Here is a 27,039-nt window from a genome sequence, read left to right as displayed (position 1 = left end):
TTTTTATTTTTCATATCCAATATGCAATCCAGCTGATAACCTTTTTGTGGAGATGACAGTGATCGCAGCTAACCCTCCCCCACATCAAACAGGTTTCATTTTCAGTGCTGAAGCAGCGTCGTCAAGCAGCACATTTTCCCATTCGTAGGGGGGCTGTTAGAAATGACTTGAGCTCCTCAGACATACAGTATGTGTGGCAGATTAACCTTTGAAGAGCAGTTTTATTTTATTTATTTATGTTTTATTTTTCTTTTGTCAGTCAGTCACAGATGTTGCAATTTTAAGTCTGGGAGGCTTGTCTTAGTCTTAGATCTTCTCCGACTGCCTTGCTCCAGGAGCAGATGCAAAATCACCTTGTCATTATGCAATCTGCATCACTGGAGCTCATGTTTGACCAAGTAACATCACACTCCCAGTCAAATGCTGATGCAAATTCATCAACTCATTATTTCCTTAAACCACAACTGACCTGGATGCTTTCTCCCTTAACTTTGCTGAAGTCATGTAATAGGGCATCAGTGTCATCAGCTCCTTATAACGAGACATTTCTCTTTGCTTTCACAAGGGGTCGCTGTCAGCACATGTTTGAACTCAAACTGTTCAAAGCTGTGAAGTCAAAAATATCCACTTTCCCAGTGTGGCCAGTGCCAGCTCAATGCAAAACGAGCTGAGTGTGAACAATAAGTATGAAACAACCAGATAATAAGAGAAATCCTTGTCCTTCCTCTGCTGTCTGCTGACTGCTTTATTTTAGGCCCATTTGAAAACTATTTATACTGATGTTGGCATCTCTTTAGTCAACATCATCTCATAGGATTGTATATCAAGACACCAAAAGGTGTGAACTGTTTGTCCACATAAATGTGTCAACATCACACTTGAGCTGTCAGCATAATCAAGCCACCAGCAAGCAACAAAAAAGTCCTAATTATCCAAGACTGTTCATTCCTGTTCAGAATGACTCAGAATGGTTTGCTACTGATGAATGAATGGTGAATTTGGATATTAATACCTCACACTTTTTATATTAAAGGTTTTTTATTGTCATTATCATTGGGGTGCATGCTATATTAAACTACGCATGAACCCATCTGATCTCCTCTGTTCACCCCTACATTTCAATAACGAGTTCAAGTCTAAAACCTAAACGAATCTAAGGGTAACTGATTATTTTCAGACCAGGTTCATTGACATATAGATATTAATCACACACAACTGGACGTAAAACACGCAAACGATGTTATGATGTAACTAACAAATTTAATGGCAGGATTTTCATGACAGGAATAAAACATTTTTAAGCTTATATTGAGGACGCCTACGCCTCTGAGAAAGGAGAGAGTTATAGAGAGATGGGAGAGACATGAAGGGAGAGAGAGAGTGGGTCTGCATGGAGTGGAGGCTTGTGCATCAGTCTGTTGGCGCTCAAATGGGTAATTGCGCACACAGCGAACTGAACTGTAGCGCCGACTCCAACTACGACCCAAGTGTGAAAGCGTCCTATTTCTGAGCGTCATCCAGAGATCAGCGGGGGCTTGGAGCTCTGCGGAAAACTTGGATTTGCTTTGCAAGTATTGCTCAGTATGCGGATGCATAAACTGCGTATGAGCGCAGTTTAACGCGCTCTTTATCCTTTTTCTCCCCCCACCGGAGGAGCACTCCTTCCATCAGTGACGATGGGTAAGTCATTACGTTCATCAAAATTAAGTGACACAATTTCTCCTCTTCAGGCTCTTCCGCGCAAAGAAGGCAGCTATGATCAGTTTTAACTGACAATTTCTTAGTTACTAACCTGAATTTAGTTTAATTTATTTTAATTCCTGTAACTGGAAATAAACTGTCTCTTCTCAATATTTTTTTCTGTGCATTTGTTAATGTATTCACATGTGCATACCTTAAAAGTAGCCAACGTCAGATGGTTATTAATTCTTCATGAATCAGGTCTGCAGTCTCAGACATCAGACTTAAAGCTGCTACACACTACATGATCTCCTGTTTGAGGGATCAGTGTTTTACCTTTACTTATTCAAATGTCTTTGAGCAAACATTTAAAAAACCAAGTCCTCCCTTTGATTGCCTGTGCCCTACTCTACCTCCAACAGGTTCTGTGATGTTGGACTGGAGGTTATCATGCTTTCTTCTGCAGGCAGCTGTTTTGCTGCTGCTCAGCAAGGGGGAGAGGATGTGTCCTGCGAGTTGTCGCTGTGAAGGAAAGATTGTTTATTGCGAGTCTGGCATCTTTCAAGACATCCCAGTAAACATCACCACAGGATGCCAAGGTCTGTCCCTGCGTTATAATAACCTGCTGGTTCTTTTGCCATACCAGTTTGCTCATCTCAACCAGCTAATCTGGCTTTACTTGGACCACAATTCCATCAATGCTATAGATGCTTTAGCTTTCCATGGTGTACGCAGGCTGAAAGAACTGATCCTCAGCTCCAACAAAATAGCACATCTGCACAATAACACATTCAGTGCAATACCAAACCTGAGAAATCTGGACTTATCTTATAATCAGCTGCAGTTTCTGCACCCAGGACATTTCTATGGCCTGCGCAAGCTCCAGAATCTTCACCTTCGATCTAATGGACTAAAGCAGATCCTCATTCGCACCTTTCTGGAATGCCGCAGTTTGGAGTTTCTAGACCTGGGTTATAATCGCTTGCGCAGCCTCACTCGCACAGCATTTTTAGGGCTGTTCAAGCTGAGAGAGCTTCATTTGGAACACAATCAATTCTCTAGGATTAATTTCTTTATTTTCCCACGACTTTCCAACCTCCAGGCTCTTTATTTGCAGTGGAACCGGATCCGATCCATTAGTCAAGGTGTGCCATGGACCTGGCTGAAACTGCAGAAACTGGACCTTTCAGGGAATGAAATCCAAATGTTGGATCCTGCTGTTTTCCAGTGCATGCCAAGCTTAGAAATGCTGAACCTTGAATCAAATAAACTGAGTAGTGTGTCTGTGGAAGTTGTGGCAGCGTGGACCTCCCTGACCACTGTTAGCCTGGCAGGCAATGCCTGGGACTGCAGCCCCAGCATCTGCCCTCTTATGGGATGGCTCAGGACCTTCAGGGACTCCAAGGACATCAGCATGATTTGCAGCAGTCCCAAGTCTGTGCAGGGTGAAAGAGTGGTGGACGTGATGAGGAATTACTCTATATGTGTGGATGCATCGTATGTGTTTTCAACTACAGCTCTCATCTTATTGCGCTCAACCCAAAATGTGAACATCACAACTTGGCCAGCTTCCTCTGGAGTTACAGAACTGACCCACACTATGTCACCCTCACAGAAATTAACCACTTCACCTGCCCGTCCAAGTGGGACAGACAGGAAGATAGCAGAGTCCACAACCATGAGCTTTACAGCCCACATCTCTCCTGAAACCCCAACATCATTTATCCCAGAGCTACAGTTTGAACATATGTCTTTCCATAAAATCATTGCAGGCAGTGTAGCCCTGTTCCTGTCAGTGTCATTGATCCTACTGGTTATGTATGTCTCATGGAGGCGCTACCCCAACACCATGAGGCAGCTGCAGCAGCACTCAGTCAACCATAAGCGCAGGAAAAAGGCTCTCAAGCAAGAGCAGGACCTTAATTCTCAGTTGCAAGAGTATTATCTGAGCTACCATTCAAACTCTGAGGCGATGGACTCCTTGGTGAATGAGACACGGCCATGCACGTGCACTATATCAGGATCCATAGAATGTGAGGTGTGAGCGTTTCATCTTTAAGAGACATAAGGTGCAACTACTAAGCTGAGATAAATGTTTTTTTCCTGGTTTTATCTTTGATGTAAGGCGATAGATTCTGCTGCACCGAAGAAAATACTTGGGGGATAATACAACTTAATTATGTGAACAGAAAAGATGATTGGAATGGAGAGAGCTGATTATCACCCTGACGTGACTCACATGGAGAAAGTGGCCAGGTTAGCTGTGTTCAGTACAAGATTTTAACTGGACTTTCACAGCAGGGAAGGCTCTGTAGGAAGACTGTTTAGAGAGTTTATCATCATGAGCCAACAAAAGAGCTATTTCCTTGCTAGTTTTGTTTATAATGTCATGTAGCCTGTGAAGCATTAGGATGTGTGTGAGTATTTAAGTTTATGTGTGTGTGAGTGCATTATAAGGATGAGCTGATAATCCCTTGGTTTACTGATAGCTGGATGGAGAAGTTCAAAGTGTTGCACCTTCTTCTCACCCATACTAATTGTCCTGTTAAGTAATTTTGCATTTGGCAGACAAGTTAAGCTGTAGCAGTAGCATAAAAAGTGGGGGAACAATCACAAAGAGCATCATTTGCATGAAGCCATTCTCCTTAAAACAGATGCTTCTCTCTCACATAATTAATTAGTTTTTACTGACAAAAGAAAAAAAATGTGTGTGTCTCTTTTTTTGTTGTGTTACAAGCCACAAATGGAGCATATTACCAACCCACAAGTCTTATCTCAGGATGTATTAGTCTTAAGATGTACAAATATGTCAGATTAAGGTAAGGCTTTTTGTGTGTGCGTGTGTATGTGTCAAAAATGACAATGTTAATTTTAGTAATAAATTTTGTATTGATTATTCCTGTCATGATAAGTATGCATTGTTTGTGTAAAGGTATAGTTATATGGATTCTAGGTTGTTATTTTCTCTTTTTTTGTGATTTTAACTGTACAATTAAAAGAAATACTGAGAGCTGCTGAAAGAAAATGTGCTTGTGTTGAGACCATCGATGGCTGGAGCCCATTCACGGAGAGAAAGAAATCTCTTTAAATCCATGCATTGTGCTTTGGATGTCACACATTTCAGTGGATTTCCTGCTGCATGCAAAGGAGCTGACAGTTTCACGTGCCTTCTTTTCTGGTTGTTGTCTATCCTCTTCTGGAGCTGTAGCACCACCAACAACAGTACTGATTGTATCTGGATTACACACACCTCAGACTCAGAATAGGGGACCAAGACTGTAGCTGAGACTAAACTCATCTGGAAAAGAGTGGTTTTATACTCTCAGTTTTCTTGTAAACAGGTTTGCTTTTAGTGCCAGTGGAGCTTAAGGAGGCAGTGCTATTCTTTGCTTGTCCATGAGACAAAAGACATTGCAGTCCCTGAAACCAAAAACAGATTAAGAAGCTCTGGTTTATGTAACCAATGTTCTCTGTCACTTTGGAAATATTATTCCAGTGTAGTGAAACGAAGGCGAGCATAAAGGCTGGCTACTGAGGTCATTCTATAATGAAGTTATCACTCACCTTGTTCTGCCTTTTCCCCATCAACTCCTTCATTTTCTCCCAGCTTCAATTTGCTTTTCCTTTTTTTTTTTCTTTTTAGTATGTTCATTGTGAGCAGAGAAAAATTAACCTTAGCAAGGAGACGAGCATAAGTTAAGCCAGGCATGCAGAGGCAGCACTGGTGCTAGCATGTAATACCTATAAAGGTGTTTTCTTGCAGCTTTTACCTTCTCACTACAGTCTTTTCCTTACAGCGGTCAGCCCTTTTGTGCAGTAAGTACACATTTAATTCCCTCTGCTCATTATCAGCTATTAGCATGTTCACAGCTCTTGTGTAGTAAGTATAAAGTTTCTGACTAGTCAAAGGTTGTTCAGATAAGGATTTATGATCTCCCACAGTCCATATTTAAACATGATTCAGCCTTTCTTTATGCTCTGGGCAGGCAAAGAGGCATGCTGCCAACAGAATTTATATCCATATATTTAGTCTCCAGCTCTTGCATAAATTATGAATTTCTTTCGGGGGCCAGTGGGAAAACCTGTAAGCCAAACAAAAAATGTAATATAAGCAGAAAAAAATGATTTGTTGGCCTAATTTTGGCAGATATTGTAATTAGTGTTTGATTTGTCATATTGTGACTGATGAAAAGTAATTTAGTATGTTCTGAAACCTTTTGGTGATGTGTAGCTGAGAGAGGAATGCCGACTAGAGAGCTGTGGTCTGCATCCTGCTGATCATTATTGAGAATATTGTTTGGATGAAAAATTGTGGGAGGTTGCATTATTGACTTGAACACAACAATGAACAAAAGGAACGCACTCAGGAGGCAAAATATAAAAATATACATTCCGAGGCAAAAGAAAAGTTGTTAAATCGAAGTACCTTATGCACAGCAAAGCTCTCTTAAACAAGGATGCCCCATTTCAGTCCTTAAGGGCCACTGGCCTGCAGGTTCGTGATGTTTCCTGCTTCAACTCACCTTCATTTACAGGCTTGTGTAGAACTTGACAGCAAGCTGTTGAGGCAATCTGTTTAACGTGAATCAGGTGAGTTGGAGCAGGGAAACAACTAAAACCTGCATGAAGGTGGCCCTCAGGGACTGAGATTGTTAATCCCTGCTCTGAAAAGATGATAAAGGTCAAATAGTGTGTGAAATTCATGCAGGAAAAAACCTGGACAAGCAGTTACATATACTTTTATGCAACCACCTGCTCAGCCTTTATTACCAGATGTAAGATTTCAATTATATCTCTCACTGGGGACTTTTCGAAGGTCGATAATGGTTAGCTTATCTTTGCCGAAGGTTACATTAGTAATTTAAAGGTGGACACAATCTTGCTTAAGCATCAGTGATGATATTTCATCCCTGCATAAACAATGTTCATCTGATTGTCAGTTTTCCTCTCACAGCACACAGAAAGAAATGTGATAATTCAACTCTTTGCAAACAAGCTTATTTGTGTTGTTGCCAAGTGGTACATAGAAAATCTACACCACTTCCCTGTCTGTCTGATTAATTCAAAGCAAACACCCAGGAATTGCTTAGTGTAATGTTGAACAACTAGCCTGGCTTTGTTCAGAGGTGACAAAATGTATTATACCTAATACCTGATTCATTCATTCATAAAAAAGAAAAATCAAAAGGTTTAAAAATTAAATACTGGTGTTTTATCAGGTAATTGCCTTGTATATCAAACAAGACGTCAGAACTTGCTTGAAGAAAATAACTACCAGATCATCAATAATGCTAATGACTGTTAAGGTCTATGGATTCTCACCGCTTCTTCTCTTGAGGATATTCCATAACGCCATGCTCTACTGCATTTCCAACAGACTATATACTGAAAAGGATTTCTTCAAGGATGTTTAAGCCATTTTCTAAAAGGGGTTCCGTAGACAGAAGAGTCTTTCTTTTTCATTCTTTCTTCCCTTCCCTCTGTCCACTGCTAAGATGAATTTCTAGCATGTATTACCTTTAAGCTGGCAAGTCAAAATAATGAGTTCCAGGCTGTTAAATCCAAATGATTAACGTCAGCTGAAAATAGAGTCAGTGAAGTATGAAAGTATTCAAAGGAAGTTGTCACAATTTGGGGAGAAAAGTTGTAGACTCCTGTGCTCCACAACAGGATTTCTCTGAGTCCACCTTTTGTACACTGTATGTCACCTGTAAAATTCATTTGAATAGTAATGCTTGACAGCCTTTGTCGCATGTCCCAGTAGGCTCGCTGAACAGAAAAAAAAAAAGGCTTTTGCTTTTCTTTTCATATGAAGGTGGTGGCCAAATGCACCATCAAATATGCAATAAGATGAAGATTTTTCTTTTGGTGTTGCTTTTGTTTAAGAAATATAACTGTTTCAGCCGGAAAATTGCTTTCAAGAAAATTATTTTGTATTATTACATATTCCCTCACTTTCATTTGTCCACTTCCTTATTGACTGAATACTTGAATATGAATATTAGTAGCTTAATATATAAAACAAGTATAGTATTTCCTGTCAAGTATTTTTTTCGTTAACAGATATATTCATCATCACATGGTCTTGTCTACATAAGTGATTTGTGTTTCAAATCGTTCTGATATTCACATGGTTTTTACCAATAAAAACTCTTTCTATTACTGTAAAATCCTGTCAACAATGTTTTATGACTTAATGTGAAGCAGAGGTAAAAAGGCTGTTGCAAACATCCCCTATAATAATATTACATTTTATGAGTCACTTCCTTGTCCATAAAAAGTGATCCCACAGCCACTTTAGTTTACTTAACATCAGGAAATCATTTCAGGCAGAAACTCAACTGACAGCTTGACCTTTATAGCTGCATTTTTAGTTTCCTTTAACAAAATTTCAACAGTGTATAGTGCCTGAAGTAAAATTTATATACAACCTAAATTAAATTATCCACTTTCTAACACATGCCGTACATGCAGACTGTATAATGTACCAGTTTTATGCTGCATTCTTTTGAGATGTCTCCTCTGTGTTTCACTGATTTATTTCCTCTGATTCTTCAACAGCTCTGCTACCTGCACCAGGGAAATCAACATAAAGCCAATGACAATTACACGTATAAGATTTATAAGAAGGGTGTCCAGTCATTTGGTTGTTCCCTCAGTAACAGAACATTAACATAGTACCCATGACACATGAAGTGTCCACAGATGGTCTGTTGATAGCTAAAAAAACAAGGATAATTATTCAGAACTGCAAAAGAAATTCTAGGCATCTAGTAGGTTCACAAACACATACACACAACGTGAAAGGAAATAATAATAATAATAATAATAATAATAATAATAATAATAATAATAATAATAATAATAATAATAATAATAATAAATGGAAATAATTTAGACCCCCAACTGGGGTCCTTTCCTCTTACTGTCTTGAAAATAAAAGCCATATATGTACCCCTATATTGTTTCTCATTGTTTGATTGACCTGGCCTACACCATACACTGTTGCTGCTGCAGCTGCTATGGGTCTAGATCAGTGTTTCTCAATCCTGGTCCTCGGGGACCGCTGCCCTGCATGTTTTAAAGGTGTCCATCTTTAACACACCCGAATCAAATGACTGGCTCGTTAGCAGGCTTGCAAAGAACTTGACAAGGAGTTCAATTAATCTGAACCAGGTGTACTGGAGTTGGAAAGGACTAAAACATGCAGGGTAGTGGTCGCTGAGGACGAGGATTGAGAAACACTGGTCTAGATAACTGGTTCTACCTCATATTTTAGTGACATAGCTGGATGATGATTTATGTTGTTTAACATAAGTTTTAGTCTGTCTGCTGCAGCTACATGTTTTGCTTGCACTGTACAGGAACAGTTAAATCTACTCTAAATCTGTCCAGATTCACTGCTTCAGATGCCTCTAGAACAGCCTTTCCCAAACTGAGGTTCCCAAGAGAATTTCAAGGGGTTCACCAGATCATTGTAAAGAAAAATAAATACATTTTGGCTGCATTTATCAAAAAGATTTGGGATTTTTAAAAGAGCTGTTAAAATGAGCTTGTTAAGGCAAAAAGATTAAGCTGTGAAATTAATGCAGTAATCTTTTAACCTATTATTGCATAAACAAAATCGTGTACTATCTTTGGGGTCTTGGCTCAAAAAGTTTGGGAATCATTGCTCTAGAAGCTGCTTCACTCATATCTTCACCACCTGCTGAAAAATGGAGGCTTAGCTGTTATTTGTGTTGTTTGACATCACTGTATGTCATCTTTATTTTCAGTTATTAATTTTGTTATTATATAACCAAATGTTACAGTTAAACTTGGTTATATAATAACTGTAAACATAGATCATAGTAAAAGTTTGTTTAAACGCCTTCTTTAAATGAAATAAAATAACACAACAGACTTACTACTGTGGTGTAACAGTGCAGATGTTCTGTATCACATCAAATCAAACTTTATTTATAAAGTACTTTGAATGAAAAAGCAGTGCAAAGTGTTTTACATAATAATTTTTTTTTTTATGTTTTTGAAAAGAAAATACATATATATATATATTAGGGCTGGGGATGTTACTATCACATTAAGCTTCTTCTTTTCTTTTTTTTTTTTTTCAAAGTTCTTGCTCACTAGCTCTGAACACAGAGAAACCACATGCAGATGCTTGCTGTCCAATGCCTCCACCTCCATGTCTGGTCCTGCTACAGCTAGACATCTGATGTAATCAGGAGAGAGCGGGTTTAGAAAAACTTTCTGTCTGGCACTTAAGAAAGAAGAAAAAGAACCAACACTTCTCTTTGTCGGTCAAAACCCATGCAAATGGGAGGAACATTTTGGAAAGTTTTGCTTTTGTTTTGTTTTTAAACTAAATGCAATTTTATCCTGGTGGATATAAGTTTTGAGGCAAGACAGCAAAGACATTTTATGACTATGTTTTACAAACGTGAAGCATTAATTGGGCCTTCTTTTGCCTCTGGTTCAGTAAATCTTTGTCATAGCAAGAAGAAACTTACAGTATTGGAATCTGTAAGATGTGTGCTTTCAGTAGAGGTGACATTTGTCCATGTCACATATTGTTCCTTCTGTGTTTAGAAGGAAGCAGCTTCACAGCTTTAAATTCATCCTGCCGACTTTTTACCTTTTACTTAGTAAATCCTGAATATTTCATCATTCTTTGGCATAAATATTTGATTTTATAGATATACATGAAGAAATATTTTAGCTGTTGCTGTTTAAAGAGAAAACTGCTGCTAAATCTGTTTATGTGTTTAGTGCAGGGGTCTGCAACCCTTTAGAGACGCAAATGTTATGAGACCTTTCGAAAGAAGACAACTTAAAATTTTTTATATAGCCGTTTTTGAAGAACCACATTTTTATTTCTATTTTCATGTTTTAAAATAAAGAAAAACATAAAACTTTAGCAAAAAAAAAAATGTAGGATGTAGGATGTAGATAAAATAAAAGCCAATAGTTTCCAATATAGAAAAATAAGAGGAAAAAGATATATATATATATATATACAGTCATGGACAAAATTGTTGGTACCCTTCGGTTAATGAAAGAAAATATCACAATGGTCACAGAAATAACTTGAATCTCACAAAAGGCCTGTTTCATGAGTTTATTTTTTTAAATAATTCTGTTGAAACATGGTTGAAAAGCAGTGCCTGATTTTCACTGGTTAAATTTCATAGAATTTTTATTTATTATTACTTTTGTCAGATTCAAGTTATTTCTGTGACCATTGTGATATTTTCTTTCATTAATCGAAGGGTACCAACAATTTTGTCCATGACTGTATATATATATAATCTGTTATGTTGTGTGAATTTTACTCAATTACTCAATAAAAGAAACTGAAAAGTTGCTTAAAAAACCTGCATTTGTTATTATATCTATATTTAAAAACATTCTATCATATCTATGTATTAAGAGTCATTGTGGAAGGTCCAGAGAGTCACTTGCTGCTCCAGAGCTGTAGGTTGCAGACCCCTGATTTACTGCATTTTCTTCATATAGCAGCACACTTTCTCTTAAAGGTAAAGGACTTTTTGCGAGTACCAATCCAGTTAATCACAATTAATCACAACATATTATGCAATTAACTGTGATTAAAACATTTTAAACGTTGCCCAGCACCAGTTAAAATCAACATTTTGCACTTGATCAAATAGTATTGATTTTACGTCTGAAGTGGTCTGCAAAGTACTAACACGCAGCACATGAAGCTGTCGTGGAGCACTTTTTGAAATTTGTTTATTGAAAAAATCACCTGTTTCAAAAAAGAATGTAGGATTGTGTTTCTTCTGTTGTAAGTAGACCTGCTGCCTAAAAGTTTAAACGGTTTAAGCAGTCATGTTTCTAGTGTCAGTACTGCCAAATTCAAATACATTTTGGATAAAATCCTTTCACATGGTTACAACAACTCTTACAATATTCCCATCAGGCACACATGGAGCTCACTCTGGTCTATTCATCTAATGCGCTTGTTAGTTTGTTACCTCTGCCAACGCCGGGTTTATGTTTTTGGCGGCGACGGTTTGTCTGTCTGTCTGTTAGCAAAATAACTCAAAAAGTAATGGACAGATTGTGATGACTTTTTCAGAAAGTCTCCGAAATGGAATAAGGAGCAAGTAATTAGATTTTTGTAGTAATCCGGATCATTGCCTGGATTCAGGAATTTTTTAAAGATTCTTTACAAGTGTAAAGAAACACCCGGACACATGCACTTTGTCACATCTGGGATTTTTGCCAGTGAAAACAAAAGGTTGCTAAAGCATAACACCTTTGGATTTTTAGCGTTGATCCTTTGAAGTATTCGAAGTTTTCAAGAATATGTTCAGTAATTTTGTGGCTGGAGAGGAAAACATTTATTATATTACTGTTTAAAACTTATGGTTGTTTTTGTATTGCTGCCAATAATACCATAAAATGACTGGTTACAGTAACAGTACAGTAACAAAAACAAACATGTTGGTGGTTTTTATGAAGTTTTTTTTAGCAGCTCCATCACAATGTGACAGAGGGTAGATATAAGGTTGTTTGTTCAGTACTACGTCCACTAGCTTCACCTCATATCTACCGGCAAGCTGTACATGGTCACCATAATCTCTCCTAGGTACCAAAGTGACTAGGGCCAGCTCTGCTGCATGAAACAGCAAAACCACAAAAATTGCCATTATGAAAGACTGATTTTTCTGTGCAGGGAGTCCTTTTGATAGAAGACCCAGCAGCTCATTGCTGAGGGCTTCTAAGCTACTGCATAAATAATGGCAACATTAGTGCAGCAGTGGTACATAGTACCATGGCAGTCTGTAACATCTTAAGGAGAAAAAGTATCAAACCCATCTTAATTTAGACAGTGAAGGTTGTTAAAGGGCAGTGGGGACAGGGGGGCTATGTAGAAATGATTTGGCTGTTGTGTTGATGAGGTTTGACTGCCTTTACCAACATGATCTTTATGGCAGCTGAAATTTCCCCTACAGCATACTCTGATTTTACTGCAGAAGATTCCTTTCCCTTGCATATGAAAGTGCATTTAGAAATCCACGGCATCTATTGATCACTGTTGGCAAACGCTGAGCTGTGACAGCATCAGCATTGATCTGGCACCACTGGCACTGGCATAAATATCAAAACCACATTTTTCATTAGGGCTTATTTGTTGGTTTGATCTAATGTCCATCAGCAGAAACAGATAATGGAGAGAAGAGTCATCTTGCTTTCTTATCTTCTTTGGCTTGAGATTTAAATATCTTTGTTTCAGCTCCCTTTTATTTAATCCATCAACAATATTTTATTGATTGTGGCCAAAAGAACAATAAAGCTCTCACTTGTTGACATCAATGTTCAGATGCACAGATGCACAATCTTGTGTTTATAAGACTGAAGGTCCAATCAAGGACTCCAACTCATCTTTCATCACTACCGTTGCTGTCACAGAGCAGCCTCAGCCTCCTCACAGCTGATTTCTTGATGTTTTCATAATACTGGTGGGAATTAAATAAAATGTAAATAAAGAATGACTGCAATGATTTACAAATCATCTAAACCCTATATAAATGTATATATACAACATAAGCATACCACTGTTGCCCTTAAAAGTAAAAAATTTTTTTTATATCTTTTTATTAAATTATTGTGACAATCTGATTTCCTCTTAGTAATTGTTTCTTGTTGCACCATGTTAAAGGAGATTACTGATGGATAGGAATAAAAAGGGAAATGTTTCAGAAAACAAAATTATTTAACAACAGTGTGTACATTTTTTATTATTTGCCTATATTAAGATCATTTTTATCAGAATCATTATCATTTTATCAGGGGGACCACAGGGGAGATTCAGAACATGTAAGAGGGATTGTATATTCCTTCTTCAGCTGGGGAGGGGTGTGTCAGGCTTTCTCTCTCGTTGCTTCTGTGAACTGACTTTGGACTTTAGCATGTTCATAGTTGTTGAACTATGCGGTTGTATTCTGCCTCTCGCCCGATGGCAGATGGGTTTGGGTCCAAATCGGATAAAGTGGGTATGGCAGATAGATGGATGGATAGTTTAGACTGTTAAAAGTCATTCAGTAACACTTGCGTAACTTAAATGAAACATGAGTTTGATATGAAAACAGTAATACTGAGTACAAAAGTTACATTAGTGAGAATAGAAATTACTCAGTCTTGTAAATGTATGTTTGCAGTGTAGCATGCAGATGACATCAGCCTGACTACAGTTAACCCATAAATGTATGTATATATTATCAGGGAGTCAGAGAGTTCAGTTCATGAAATATTACTGGAGTAATATATAATGTACAGATTATACCGAAATCACACTCCAGGTCACAAGGAAAGGGTGCCAGTGCTAAAAGATATAATATCATACGATTTCTAATTTAATGAAGGGTGATCATTTATTTATTTACAATGTTTTTGCAGTTTGTTTATTTTGCAGGTTTAAATCGCTGTAGTAAATTTTTTTTTAAGGTTGCTGAATTGGGCTGTGTTCACCCATTTGTAAAATCTGTCCTAGTTGCAAGCTTAGTTGGAATACTGCACATTTTACGATATAAATTGTAGATTCATAATGTACTAAATTTAAAAAATAGCCTGAAATCAGGATCAGTTTCTGCTTGAACTGCAGTGCATTTGCCTTTAGGGTCAACAGTGCTATCTTTTCTGTCATGATGCCTGTTTTTGTTCTTGTTCTGTTGCTGTCTATTTAGTTTTCTTATTTGTCATTTTTTTCATGTTCTGGTTTGTTTCCTGTTTTATTTGGTAGAGTTGTTCCCTTGTGTATTCTGTGTAATTTACTTCCTGTTCCCAGCTTCTGGTTATTAAAGGGGTAGTGAACCCAAAAATTAGTTTTTTGAGCTGTAAACAACCCATAATTACTTAATTGTGGTGAAAATCATATGTACTGTTGATAAAATTTGTATTTTTAAGTTTATCTTAAAAAGGGGTATTTGTGGGTAAAAAAAAATGGCTCATAGCGCCCTCTACAGGATTAAACCAGGTTATGTTTTCATGTCATGGAGATGTTATCTACACCACGAGAAATTTTAAAAACCCCACAGCCCCTTTCCTCCAGATGCAAACAGATGGGTCCCTGCCTTGCAGACATAGAAAACCACACCCACCAACGCTTATGAAGCGATGTGAACTTATATGGTGTAGATTTGCTAGTTTCAGACTTCTGTTCTTTCACAGAGTTTCTGGTTAAATATTCATGCAGTGGGACGGATTTGTGCTTTTGAAGGGTGTAAAAGTAACACCGGACTTTATTCTTTACCTGGGTTAAGACTAGGTAAAGACACATTTTTGGGTGTACTACCCCTTTAATTGTAATAATTTATTTTTTTTTTATTTTTTTTTTAAGATGGCTCCGCAAGTGTGGGAGATAGTTTAAGCAGCTATATGTGTTCTTTAATCTTGTTATTGTTTTATTATGGTCCTTTTCTTCACTAAATTTCTTTTCTCACTTAAACTGCACATCTTCAGCTTCCATCCCTTTTCTCTGGTTCTCCTCGTCCTTTTTGCATTTTTTTGTTGGCTGTGCTGACCTGAGGGGGGTCGTGTACAGGTACACACACGAGTTAGCTCTCTCCAGGCCACCATGCCTGCCTGCAGCTCGACCCGTGATCCCTGCAGAGCTCAAGAGGAGACACTATGGCTGCAGAGCTGGAGTGAAAGTCCGGGTAAGGAGGAGAATATATAAACCCTCAGTTTCATTGATCATTACAGGAAACGTGAGGTCTGCAATACCGAGAGGGCAGCACGATGTGCTTCACTGAGACATGAGACAAAAGGAAGAGCAGCGGGATTGTAATGTACGTGAATGAAAGGTGGGGCAATCCTGAACATGTAACTGTGAAGGAATGTCTACAGGTAGGAAAAATCCTACAGATACCAGTGGTTGAAGAAGATCACTGGCTTCAACACCAAAGACCAGCAGCTGGAGGATACCAGCCTGGACAGAGCCAACGAACTGAATTTGTTCTTCAACAAATTCAGGCTATGTCCACACGGCACTGAAGCCGGTTCAGGTGTGAAAACAGTGGCGGAAACTAGGAAAAAATCTTCAACACCGCTGTAGTACATACTACAAGGCTGTGGGGGGCGCTACGATGATTAAAGAGTAACACTCTAGAGCTAGAAGAAGACATAGCACATGTGCAGATAATGACATATCTGCTTGCTCAGTGCATTTTGGTACTAAAGCTATACACAAGCCAGGACTGTCTGGAACAGCACCACAACACAGTTGGTCATGGACACCATTATTGTTGTGTTTGGTGCATGTTCATCACACTGACGTCACATCCTCTAGTGATGCGGTTATGCTGTCCTCAAACCTATCCACCTTGGTACCTGGTTTCAGACATGATCGGTTTCATGGAGGGTAATCCCTGGTTTAGTGGGGATTAAAGGGTGGATTGCCAAAATACCTTTGCAGTTTTACTGCAATTCAGCGTCGTGGGGACAACCCCTCAGCTGTGGATTGTTTCTGGTCCCCCCGCACTGCCTTCGCACCTCCTCAACTTTACCCACTATCCCCCCAGCACACCACAGCCCTCAGAAACCCTCCTCCAACTGCACAACAACCGGCCTTCACTGTCACTCCCCCATTTACAATTCTACTAGCTTCCACCTTGCCCCCAGCACTGCCACCACCCCTCCTCCTCTCCCACTAGGAATACAAAATGATGTCGAGACTACAAGCTTTGGCTTTTAATTTTTCAACTAGTTCAGAGAGCAGGGATAAAGACACTGGTCCAAAGTGGTCAACAACTGCAGTGCACATTTGGAAAATGAATGGCTCATGGGTTGGTAGAACAATGTGAGATCTGATATCGGCAATTTTGCCCACAAGAAACTTTAAAAAACTTTCATAAGTTGCAGAAGAACCCACAAGACTAGAAGCTGCAGGTGGAGCAATAACAGAATTTATAGTATTAAATAAAACACAAGGTCTCTGACAATTTATCAATACAATATTAGCCAAATAATTGGTTTTAGCTGTCTTAACAGCCACTTGATAAGATGACAAGGACTCTCTTTAGTTCTCAGTCTGTTTGGTCTTTTCCATAGTGTGTGTTTGTTCTTCCAGTCTTAGTGTTCTAGTTTTCATAGTTTGGTCGTTTTTAGTTCAGTCCCTGTGTTCCTGCTTCTGCAGTGTTTTCTGTTTAATTAAATCATCTTTAGCCATCCATCCACCTGTGTCTCCGTGAGTCCTACATTTGGGTCCTTCCACCTCGTCCCATGCTTCCCCAATCCCAGGGATTTTTTTTTCTGACAATTACATTTGGCATCTTTTGCTATGTTGTTTTAAAGCATAGGGCATTAATGGTGTACTAATTAGTCCATGGGCCAGAGCCCAAATTTCACTTGTCGTTGCCACTCAAGGTAACAAAACTTACATATGATTTTTGAAAAGTTCCATGTCTGTAGCGAATACTGTAGAGATATATAACTCTTCCTGACTGGCAGCTGTATCATAGTTATCAGATCAGGAAGTTACCCACCCCCCTTCAGAAAATTATATTTTAGATGCTGTGCATATCCTGGTTTAGACTCAGGTACAGGACATCGGTCAATGTTTAACAATGCTGTCTTTGTTATAATTTTAAAGGGGACCTTTTAAGGTTCCAGTCAAGCTAAGATGATAATCTGTCTGACCAATATAGAGGCCATTGTAGCTCTTTAAACAAAAAAACAACACACATTTTTGCACAATTTTCATCTGAATTGTGTGCTGACAAACAAGTGGTCTTTATTATTTTAGCCGGGATACGTGTCATGTATGATTTACAAAAAGAGTTTAAGATTGTGGTCACAATGAACTTGGACACAGGGAAGGCATTTGTGTTTCTTTATTTTGTTCATATACAAAACCAATAAAAAGTTTACACACAAATACAATACCCATTCATTTTGAATGAGCCCCTTTCCAGCACAGAATTTGCTGCCTAGAGGCTTAAAGGTCATGGCCATTCAATATTGATGTTTAGCTTTGTCTTCCATGCATACAGAGTTTTTGTTTGTTTGCCATTTTTTTTCTGTTACATACCTGTACCACCCAAATATCAACTGTAGAATATGATGGGCTCACCAACACAATAATGTATGTACATAGATATACATATAAGCTTGACTGACTACCTCCTTGTGGCATATTATATTGTCTCCTGGGCCGGTGCAATACAATAAATGGTCTCATCTTTCCCCCTTTTATGTAAGGTTTTATGCCCTTCGTACTGTATAGATGTAGATGTCTTCTTCTTGAATCGTTAATCATTTTAAGTAGTTTCTGTTCTGTAATTCCTGACATTTATAAATGAAAATATTTCTATAGAATGTGTGTAACAGTATGCTTCTCAGAGACAGGAGTGAGCTTCTCTAGATTACCATTAGTAAAGTGATTACGCCATCGACAGACGCTGAATTAACTGACTCTTTAGCAGCCAGCTGATGAGATTTCTTTATGTCGGTTTGATTACACCAGATTTAGTTATGTTCATTACTGTTGGATATTGCTGAAAACATTTGATTTGGGTAAAATTTACACTTTAATACCTAATTCAATATGTGAATATATTTATGTAAATGCATTACTGTTGATTTTGTGCACTTTGTTCTCAGTGCAGTGATCTTTGTAATATTATGATAATTGGGGTAGTCATGTGTAGTGAGTGTTGCCAAAGAAAGCTGCTTTGCTTTGTTAAACCCAAAAGATATTTTAACATTTTAAACAGATTTTATGCATTCATTTATTTTAATTCTTGAGGGGGAAATGCATGCATACATGCTTAAACAGTAAGTAAACCACTAGGAAATGGTCTATTTTTATTTGGTCCGTGTTCCAATGTGAGTGTTTCACATGTTGTTCATGCACAGTTGTTTATGACCAATTTAATGGCAGTTCATGTTATGTCTCATTAGTAAGAATTGAAGGTATTGCAATTTACCCAATGGTTGTTTGACTAACAGACCTTACTATTTCTGCAGCCAGGCCACCAGCATGGTTTTTAGGTTTCATTCCCTACACTTTCTTACACTTATTTAAATTAGAAGTATTGCTCATTTTTATTAAGATAAAGTAACAAATCATTCAGTTTAACAGCAGGATTCAATGACATGTTTAGTATAATCAACTTCATAAAAAATTTGTAATGCAGCTATTGCTTGTCTTTTAATGTAGTTAGCTGAATATCACTTAACATTAAATTTTGCATCCGGTAGACAGGGCTTTAAATATTTCTCCTAAATGAAGATTAATACAATTTTGACTGTTGAGTCTGTGACCAGTAATTCAATTAAATAAACCATTGAAGGTCTATTGGTTATCTCATCTGTATAAATATCTAATGCCTCATAATTAATCAGTTCTTTACATCTAGAACCTTATCAAACCCTCTCAGAGATAAATCATTAAAACAATTTCATGTAGAACAACCCATGCAACTGCTCAAGTATCAGTGCCTTATCGCATAGTCTGGATATTGACTCGGGCATCAGCAATGTCCCAACTGTAGTGCAATGAATTAAACAGTGTATTCTCACTAGAGCTTGGTTTAATTATTTTGATGCAGGACAGAAGCCATAATACAGAATTTTTATGTAAACTGTTTTCATATCAATGCAACACATTTTTTAAATGACTTACCGGTGGTATTAGGACTCAACATTTTGATATATGTTTAGCATCAAAAAAGTTTGTATTGTCTCACAAACAGCAGGAAACCACAACTGTTGTTTTTAATTCATCTGGTTTACAAAGAAAACTGTTCAGACTGGATGTTTCAGCCCACTTAGTCCTCTCTGAACTGTGATATTGGCCATCTGTGTGTTATGAGTTGAGTAAGGCCGGTGTCAAAATTCTTGTTTTTTGTTTCTTTCCAGTGAAAATGGACAGTTTAGAGCCAGTTTTCCACCACAGGCACCCTATTCATCTGAATAGCCTTGTGATGTATATTTCTGTTGTTGAAAAAGTTTTATATCTTGAGTGTTGTGTGAGGTCATTAATCTTCTGGCCTGTGCTTACTTTTTTTACAACCTGTCATGGATTGTAGTTTGATTTACAGTTAAAGTTACGATGTGGTTTCATTAAGACTAAAATAGGCCACTCTAATCAGTATTCTAAACTAACAATTCACCAGATGACAAGAGTAATATGAGAGGTCACTGTAGGAAACAAGCTGACACTGAATTTCCCCCAGATGCTCAGGTCCAAACACTTAAAAAATAATTATTTATACAGTATATTATCAAAACAGCAGAAATGAAAAGCAGAGAAAGGCACTTTGAGCACTTTTCATGTGTAGTTGATGTACATTTTAAGCTTTTTATGTGTGATTTTATGCTATTAAAATAGCTGTTTCACTGATTCAGTAACTTAACTTACCTTCCTCAGTTGTTATTCTCTTGACAAATTTCTATTTACTTAGAAACACTGCTTTAGATAGTCCACTGGACTTTAAATGGCCCCTAATAATCAGATATTGCATGGTTCACTGTCATGCGCACGTGTGTGAATGGTAGGCTTACTTGAAATGGCTTCAAACCTTACAAACACCAAAAGTATCACATTTGATGCATACGTTTTTGAGACCTCTACACCTGTTGCCCCTAAAACCTGTCCAAGGTCATAAGGGGTATGGTGATAAATCCTGCTGATATAAATCAGAGAGGCAGAAAACAGGAGCTTGTGATAAACCAGTGGAAGGATTTATTCTCTAACAATGATCTGTGAGAAAGTCCACTGAGAATAGTATATATAAACTCACATATATATGTTCCACAACCATATTCTATGCATTTACTCAGTATAGCTTCATATCTGTAACAATTCCACAGATTTAGCATTTGCACAGCATAAAACAATAAATCTACATGTCAACATCATTTCCTTCAGCTAACCGTACATTCACATAAGCACGACTACATTTCAGTGAACCACCATTAGCTACAGTGCTAACTTTTCATCAGGCTTGTTAACAGTATCACACATTAAAAGCCACAGAAAATAATGAGGTACAATGGGTTTTTTTTAGCTATGTATTTAGGGCATAACGCAGACATAACCCATCAACCATGTCTTGTTTGCTTACAAGTTCCTGAATCATTACTGCAAAATCCTTTGATTCTATTGCACCTGGGATAATCCCGGAAGGATGAAGGTTCAGAGATCCACGGGACCTCGTATTTCACTACTTCATGGCTGATGACATTGATGACATTGATGACATCCAACGAAACTCTGGAAACTGTGAAATTCTGTTTCCACTTTCCTCAGTCTGCGGCTTTGTGTAGACTTTCACGGCCTAAATAAAAAGACCATTGCAGACCATCATCCTCTGCCTCAAATTCAGGATCTTCTTGACAGTCTAGGTAACACATGGTTCTCAATACTAGATCAAGGGAGTGCATATCACCAAGGTTTTGTCAGTGAAGAATTCAGACATCTCACAGCATTCAGTATGCCATGGGGATTATATGAATGGATGCAGCATTTCAGAGATGGAGGGAGTGTTGGAGGGCACGCGAGACGAATGCTGCATTACTTATCTTGATGATGTGTTGTGCTACTCCTCATGTAAAACAACTCAGGCAAGTCCTCAGCCACATAAAGGAACATGAAATCAGACTAAGACCCACAAAGTGCAAGCTTTTCAAAGGGGAGGTCTGCTATCTTGGTCGCCACCCCAAGGACCTAGAAACAGTTGTAGCTCTCAAAGAGAAAGAGCCTCAGACTGTTGGAAGTTAACCGCTGTGGCTTTTTTTTTTTTTTTTTTTTTGGCTGGATTCTGGGAGGCTGGTATGTAAAGTAAGAGCTTTTTCAAGAGTTTTGGCCAGGGCTGATACATGTGCTGTGAGTTCCTGAATGGCAGTGAGCTGAGCCTGGACTTCTGCTTAAGGTTTAAGAATGCTGGCCTGGACTTCAGCTTCAGGTTAGACATTTGGTTTTTCTCCTTGATGCATTAAATTAATGGTAAGGGTTTTGCTTTTGTGTGTTTGGCCTAGGTGTGTTTGTCTCTCAATCTCTTCACTGACTGATTTTGTGATTGTTTCTAAAATCAAGGCATCAGTTTTCATGTTTTCAGCAATAGATTTAAGCTCCCTACGAACATGGGCATATTTTTTCACTTATTCCCTGGTAATGGGAGTGAAGCAATACACCTTGGACAAGTTTGCTGTCGACTCAGAACTATTTTGCTGAGAAGCAAACAGCACGAGCTGTTTTAACCCCATTAAACGACACATGAACTGTTGTGGGGTTTCTTTATCATGTTGTTTTGCATTACTAATCTCTTGAAACAACTTAGCACAACTCTTGTCTCTTAAATGAGCCCTTAGAAACCATTTTAACTCAGTAACAGTTAAACCCTGTTTGGTCATCAACATGTCTTAAAAGTACCTGGTCTGATGATCTTTAACACTGTACAAATAACTTCAGCACCGTAAAGTTCTCAGTCAGACCCTCATCAATCTTTCTACACAATGAACCATAGCTTACATTGGAGTCCCAGTTGAAAATCTGGCCACAGCGAAGCTTGAATTATCTGTGGGGTAGCAAGGCAGCGACATCTGACAATGTTACCATATCCGTAAACCTGCTGGGTGAAGATGAACGTTGCTCTGCTTTTCTGTTGACCGCTGCAGGTGCTACAACAGCTTCTGTCTCCACTTCTGACTATGAATCCTTTTCTTCAACCACCACAGGAAGCTGCTGTAGCTCTGTGATTAGATCATTGAAGGCTAGCAGGCGGGACATGCCATGGTCCTTTAGACTTGCCAGCATGCCACTTCTCAAGAAGTCCATTATAACGTCAAGGAGTTCCACCTCTACTACATCTTCTCCTGGTGGCTCTTCCTCTAACTCATCCTTGATAGAGTTCGCAAGCTGGTGGAGGATATCTTGATCGTTGATGAAGTTGATATGTTGATTGTTGATGAAGTTGTTTCTGGATTCCTCGTCATAGCAGACATCTCAGCAGGCTCTCGCTAAACAGTATGTTGGTCCAGATACTTGGGTCAGGTTCAGTTGTGATGATTAGCAGCGGAAGAGCCCCTAAAACCTGTCCAATGTCATACGGGATATGGTGATAAATCCTGTTGCTATAAATCAGAGAGGCAGAAAACAGGAGCTTGTGATCAACCAGCGGCAGGACTTATTCTCTAACAAAGATCTGTAAGAAAGTCCATTGAGAACATAGACAGTATATAAAAGATGGATGGAGCCTCCGTGACATCACCCATAGGTTTCTGAACAGCTGAATTAAAGCTCATTGGGCGGTTCCCAATGTCGCCATCTTGGCAGCATCAGATGTGTTGTCATTCCAGGAAAATCCAAAAATGGGCAAAGAGGTGGAGCTGAGAGGGAGACTGTGAAGGTGGCGGTAGATGATTGACACTCATCAAGCCGCCTGTAGCTAAGAGCTAACCGAGCTAACCCAGAGCTAACGGTAGCTAACCAGCTAATGGAAGTAGGTTGGCTAAAGCTAAGGAGCGCTGTTAGCCGGCAAAAAACCGTGGTTGTGCTGCACTCTCCTTTCTTGCAGTGGATATTGGATACCTGTCAATCAAAAGGACATGCCCCTAATTATGCCCAATTTCAAGATTAAATAACATCCAAATAGATGAGTTAGAAAAAAATTCACCCCCCTCACAGTTGCCTGTTAATCCTAAAATGTTTTTTTGTACCAGGCTTTAAACATGTTTATTTCTACTGTGAAGTTGGTCTTTTTAACATGGGAGTCTATGGGCATTGACTCTGTTTTGAAGCGAGCCCCAAGGGAATGAGGGGTGAACTGCAATTTTTTGCATTTTTGCATAGGCTTCACATTTCACCGGCTAAGGTTGCCGCTTGGTTGAGAACAAGAAAATATATCCAAATTTGTTCCACAACCATATTCTATGCATTTACTCAGTAAAGCTTCACCGTACATTAGTGATCCCACATTAGCCAGGACATCCCATATATTTATCTAAACTGGATTGTCCCGTACGGAATGACTCTTGTCCCTTTTTCTGAGTGCTGCTTGTTGTCATTGCCTCTGACATATAAGGATTTTACGCTGCTGTAACACTATGGTAGTCAAACTCTACAGGTTACAGATTTCATTTGTCAGATGACTGAGACTGAGAAAGGTGTCAGTCCAATCACATCAACTAGTAATGTCCAATTAAAACTTTGTGTGAAGTTGGTTTGTAGAGCGGAACTGAAGAGAGGAACTGAGGAGATTTTTTGACTTTGTTGACATCAAGTGGCGCGAAATTCTGCATCACGTTTGCATTCTCTTCATCCAGCTGTTGACCTCCTCTCGCAAAGCTGGCCAGCTCTCACCTCATACTTCAGGTCACTCGGGGAGACCTGTCCTGTAGTTCTAAAGAAATGTCTTGAGGATGAAGAAAAAACACATGCAACAGAGATTTACCTGTGCTTCTTTTACAACATGGGGTATGTTTTTGATCAACTTGTGAAAAAGTTTGAGGAAACAAAGCTCTCTTTTACAGATGTCTATGAAGAAGTGCAGAACAGGTCAGCTTCTTTGGATATCGGACCAAGCAGCTGATGGACAAACAAATGCCAAAACAAAAATCAAAGCAGCAACAGGACTTTCTGAAGTCCTATGACACTGTCATTATTTATATTGACAAATGGATTGAGTTCTCTCCAGAGAATGTGATGCTTAAACTGAAGCCTATTGGACTCTACTAGGAGCTCAGCTTCACTTACCTGAACAAGTGGTGACTGCCCTGAAAATGACAGAAACCATCAACATGGATCAACTCTGTGAAGAGTTTTGTGCTTGCTGGGAGGAAAAGCAGAAGGTAAACCAGGATACAGCAAAAAACCACCAGCGAATATTTGAATATTTGCAACAGTCTCACCAGTATACCATACCAATGTCTCTATGCATGCTGCATTTTTAGATAAAAATCTGAGATTGTATCTTTTTAACATTGTGTTGATTATTTTGTTTGTATTAGTATTTTTCAAAATGCAAAACAAAGTCCCTTATTTGGCTAAGAGAAAGTATTCACATAAGCATGACTATGTTTCAGTGAATCACCATTAGCTACAGTGCTAACTTTTCATCAGGCTTGTTACCAGTATCACACATTTAACCCCATAGAAAATAATGAGGTACAATGGCTCTTTAGCTATGTATGTAGAGCATAACTCAGACATAACCCATCAACCATGTCTTGTTTGCTTACATGATCTGCTGCTAGTTACCAGAGCTGTTAGCATAAAGTCTGCTAGCTACAAGTACCTCTGAACACTCTGCGCCCACTAGTGGTAACACCATACAACCAACTCACATCGTAACTAATATATATATATATATATATATATATATATTATATATATATAATACTAAGTTATTTTAACTCACAACTGTGCATATTTCAAAATATAGTCTCAAATCAATCTTAACCGCTTACACACCATTTACATAATAAAAATGTATTCTACAATCCTGTTGGATGCAATTTGCAACTAGCTCTTGGTTAACTTGGCATGAAATACAGCGAGACTGAAGGATAGTACTTTGTGCATATTAAGTGTATCTGAACTGTGTAATACAGGCAAAAGCGTTCATGTAATTGCTATGTGAAAGGGTTTTGTGTTATGAAGAGCATCTTGCTGCAGTAACCAAAGTCAGGTTCACTAATTTGAAGCTTTAAGAGAAAACAGTAGAAAATAGCATCAAAAGAATATGAATTCTACTTCAACCACTGTTAGTGTGTTGATGAAAATCAGAATTACTTTCTTTAGTTTCAAGGAGCATAGGCGAATCCATTCAACTGGGCTTCAGTTCTGCAGAAATAATTTCCCTTCCAAATGAATGCATGCTGTTTATTGACTGAGGATAGAACAGACAGTGAGGCATGACATCTTTCGTCCATGCTCATTCTCATCACCAGTCATTCTCCACAACACAGCTGGTGGACAAGTCTTTTATTCTACTCTTAATTTCTAATCTCTAAAACAGAAAAAACAAGCATGAAATTATATAATTAAACTATAATTCACCAATGTGTTTGGAAAATGTGAGCTATCAGTGCCACAGAAAGGGAGGAAGATCTGAAGTTCTTTATTGGAGAATACTTCTTCGATCCCTGTCCTATTGGCGAGGCTTAGAAGACCTTACTCTCCATGGACACCCTCTGTGTGCCAGACTTCACTGGGTTTAGCACAAGTAGCACAATTTATTGGATTATGGAGTCCACCGTCTATGCTCATATTGCTGAAGGCTATGTGTGCGTGTGTGGGGGGTATATAGGAGCAGCTTGTGAACCAAGGGCAGGATAAATGCCAAAGTCCTATTAAATTTACCTAGGAATTTTATATGTAGACATTCTTCGCGGAGCCCTGTCTTTTCATGTCTGTAGGTTTGAAGTTGAAGGCTTCAGTGCTTTTCCTGTTTCATATGGATTTAGCATTTGCTTTCTTATGTCTGCCCTCTGAAGGTGATGCATGTGCATGGACAGGATAAGGTTTTGGCTCACACTCTTTTTTTTTGGGGGGTGGGGACATACTCCCTGCTGATGACATAATTCAGTATAGTTGTGCACATGGAGACATATTTCAATAGGATGTCATTTCCTGCCAAACTCTCAATGTGTGCCCATACTCACCTTTCCCAGATTTTATTCCAGGTCATAAGGAATGCTGACAGGCTGCATGAAGTTAATACTTGACCATTTATACATCTTTGCCCTCATCTGTTTTCTGTTATAATGTCATCCTTTAATGGATGACAGCTGTCACATAACACAGTGTAGCATCACCCAGCAGGTTGCAGAGTGTATATATACTGGGCAGGACAGCTGTAATTTAAAATAAATAAATAAATAAATAAAATAAAATAAAAATAAAAAAAACACACACACACATGGATAAATATAAAAAAAACACCCATTTCTTTCAAAGTTCAAATTTCCTTAGTGGGTCATGAATATTGTGCATGGCCCAGAGCATGTTTGCTGTTTTCCACTCATGTCACTCCTTGAGGGGCTGAGTGACTGTGTTACTTTCTGCCAGAATCACCATCCTTGTCTCAGTGACTTTCTACATTTAAAAGACAAATAAATGTGTCTAACAGGCTCCCTGACATTGACACACGGTGAGTCACACTGCAGTGCTATTTCAGTATGGCTTCTGGCAAGCCCTGCCTTTCGCTAGCCTCCTCCCCTCCCTGCTTTGTTCATTTGTTTGACACCCCTGCTAAGCTGTTTACATGTAATTTGGACATCTGTCAAGGTGGTCTTTTTGCTACCCTATGGTGTGATTAGGCTAACTTTGCCAAATCTGAGGAGATCCAATATGTGGACAAGTGCAAGTTTTGACAGCAAAGACAA

At 38.5% G+C, this 27,039-nt stretch overlaps 1 protein-coding gene across 1 annotated transcript; it reads left to right on the top strand.

Moving 5' to 3' along the window:
* The first annotated feature begins 1,412 nt into the window (after positions 1-1,412).
* On the top strand, positions 1,413-7,876 carry lrrtm4l2 (leucine rich repeat transmembrane neuronal 4 like 2). The gene is made up of 2 exons (XM_042000718.1): positions 1,413-1,680; positions 2,103-7,876. Exons 1-2 carry the CDS (start codon positions 1,677-1,679, stop codon positions 3,722-3,724), a joined length of 1,626 nt encoding a protein of 541 aa, XP_041856652.1. The 5' UTR covers positions 1,413-1,676; the 3' UTR covers positions 3,725-7,876.
* Positions 7,877-27,039: the final 19,163 nt, after the last annotated feature.

The sequence above is a fragment of the Melanotaenia boesemani genome, chromosome 11, assembly GCF_017639745.1.
Source record: "Melanotaenia boesemani isolate fMelBoe1 chromosome 11, fMelBoe1.pri, whole genome shotgun sequence".
Taxonomy (NCBI): domain Eukaryota; kingdom Metazoa; phylum Chordata; class Actinopteri; order Atheriniformes; family Melanotaeniidae; genus Melanotaenia; species Melanotaenia boesemani.
This window is presented reverse-complemented; position numbering and strand designations above follow the sequence as displayed.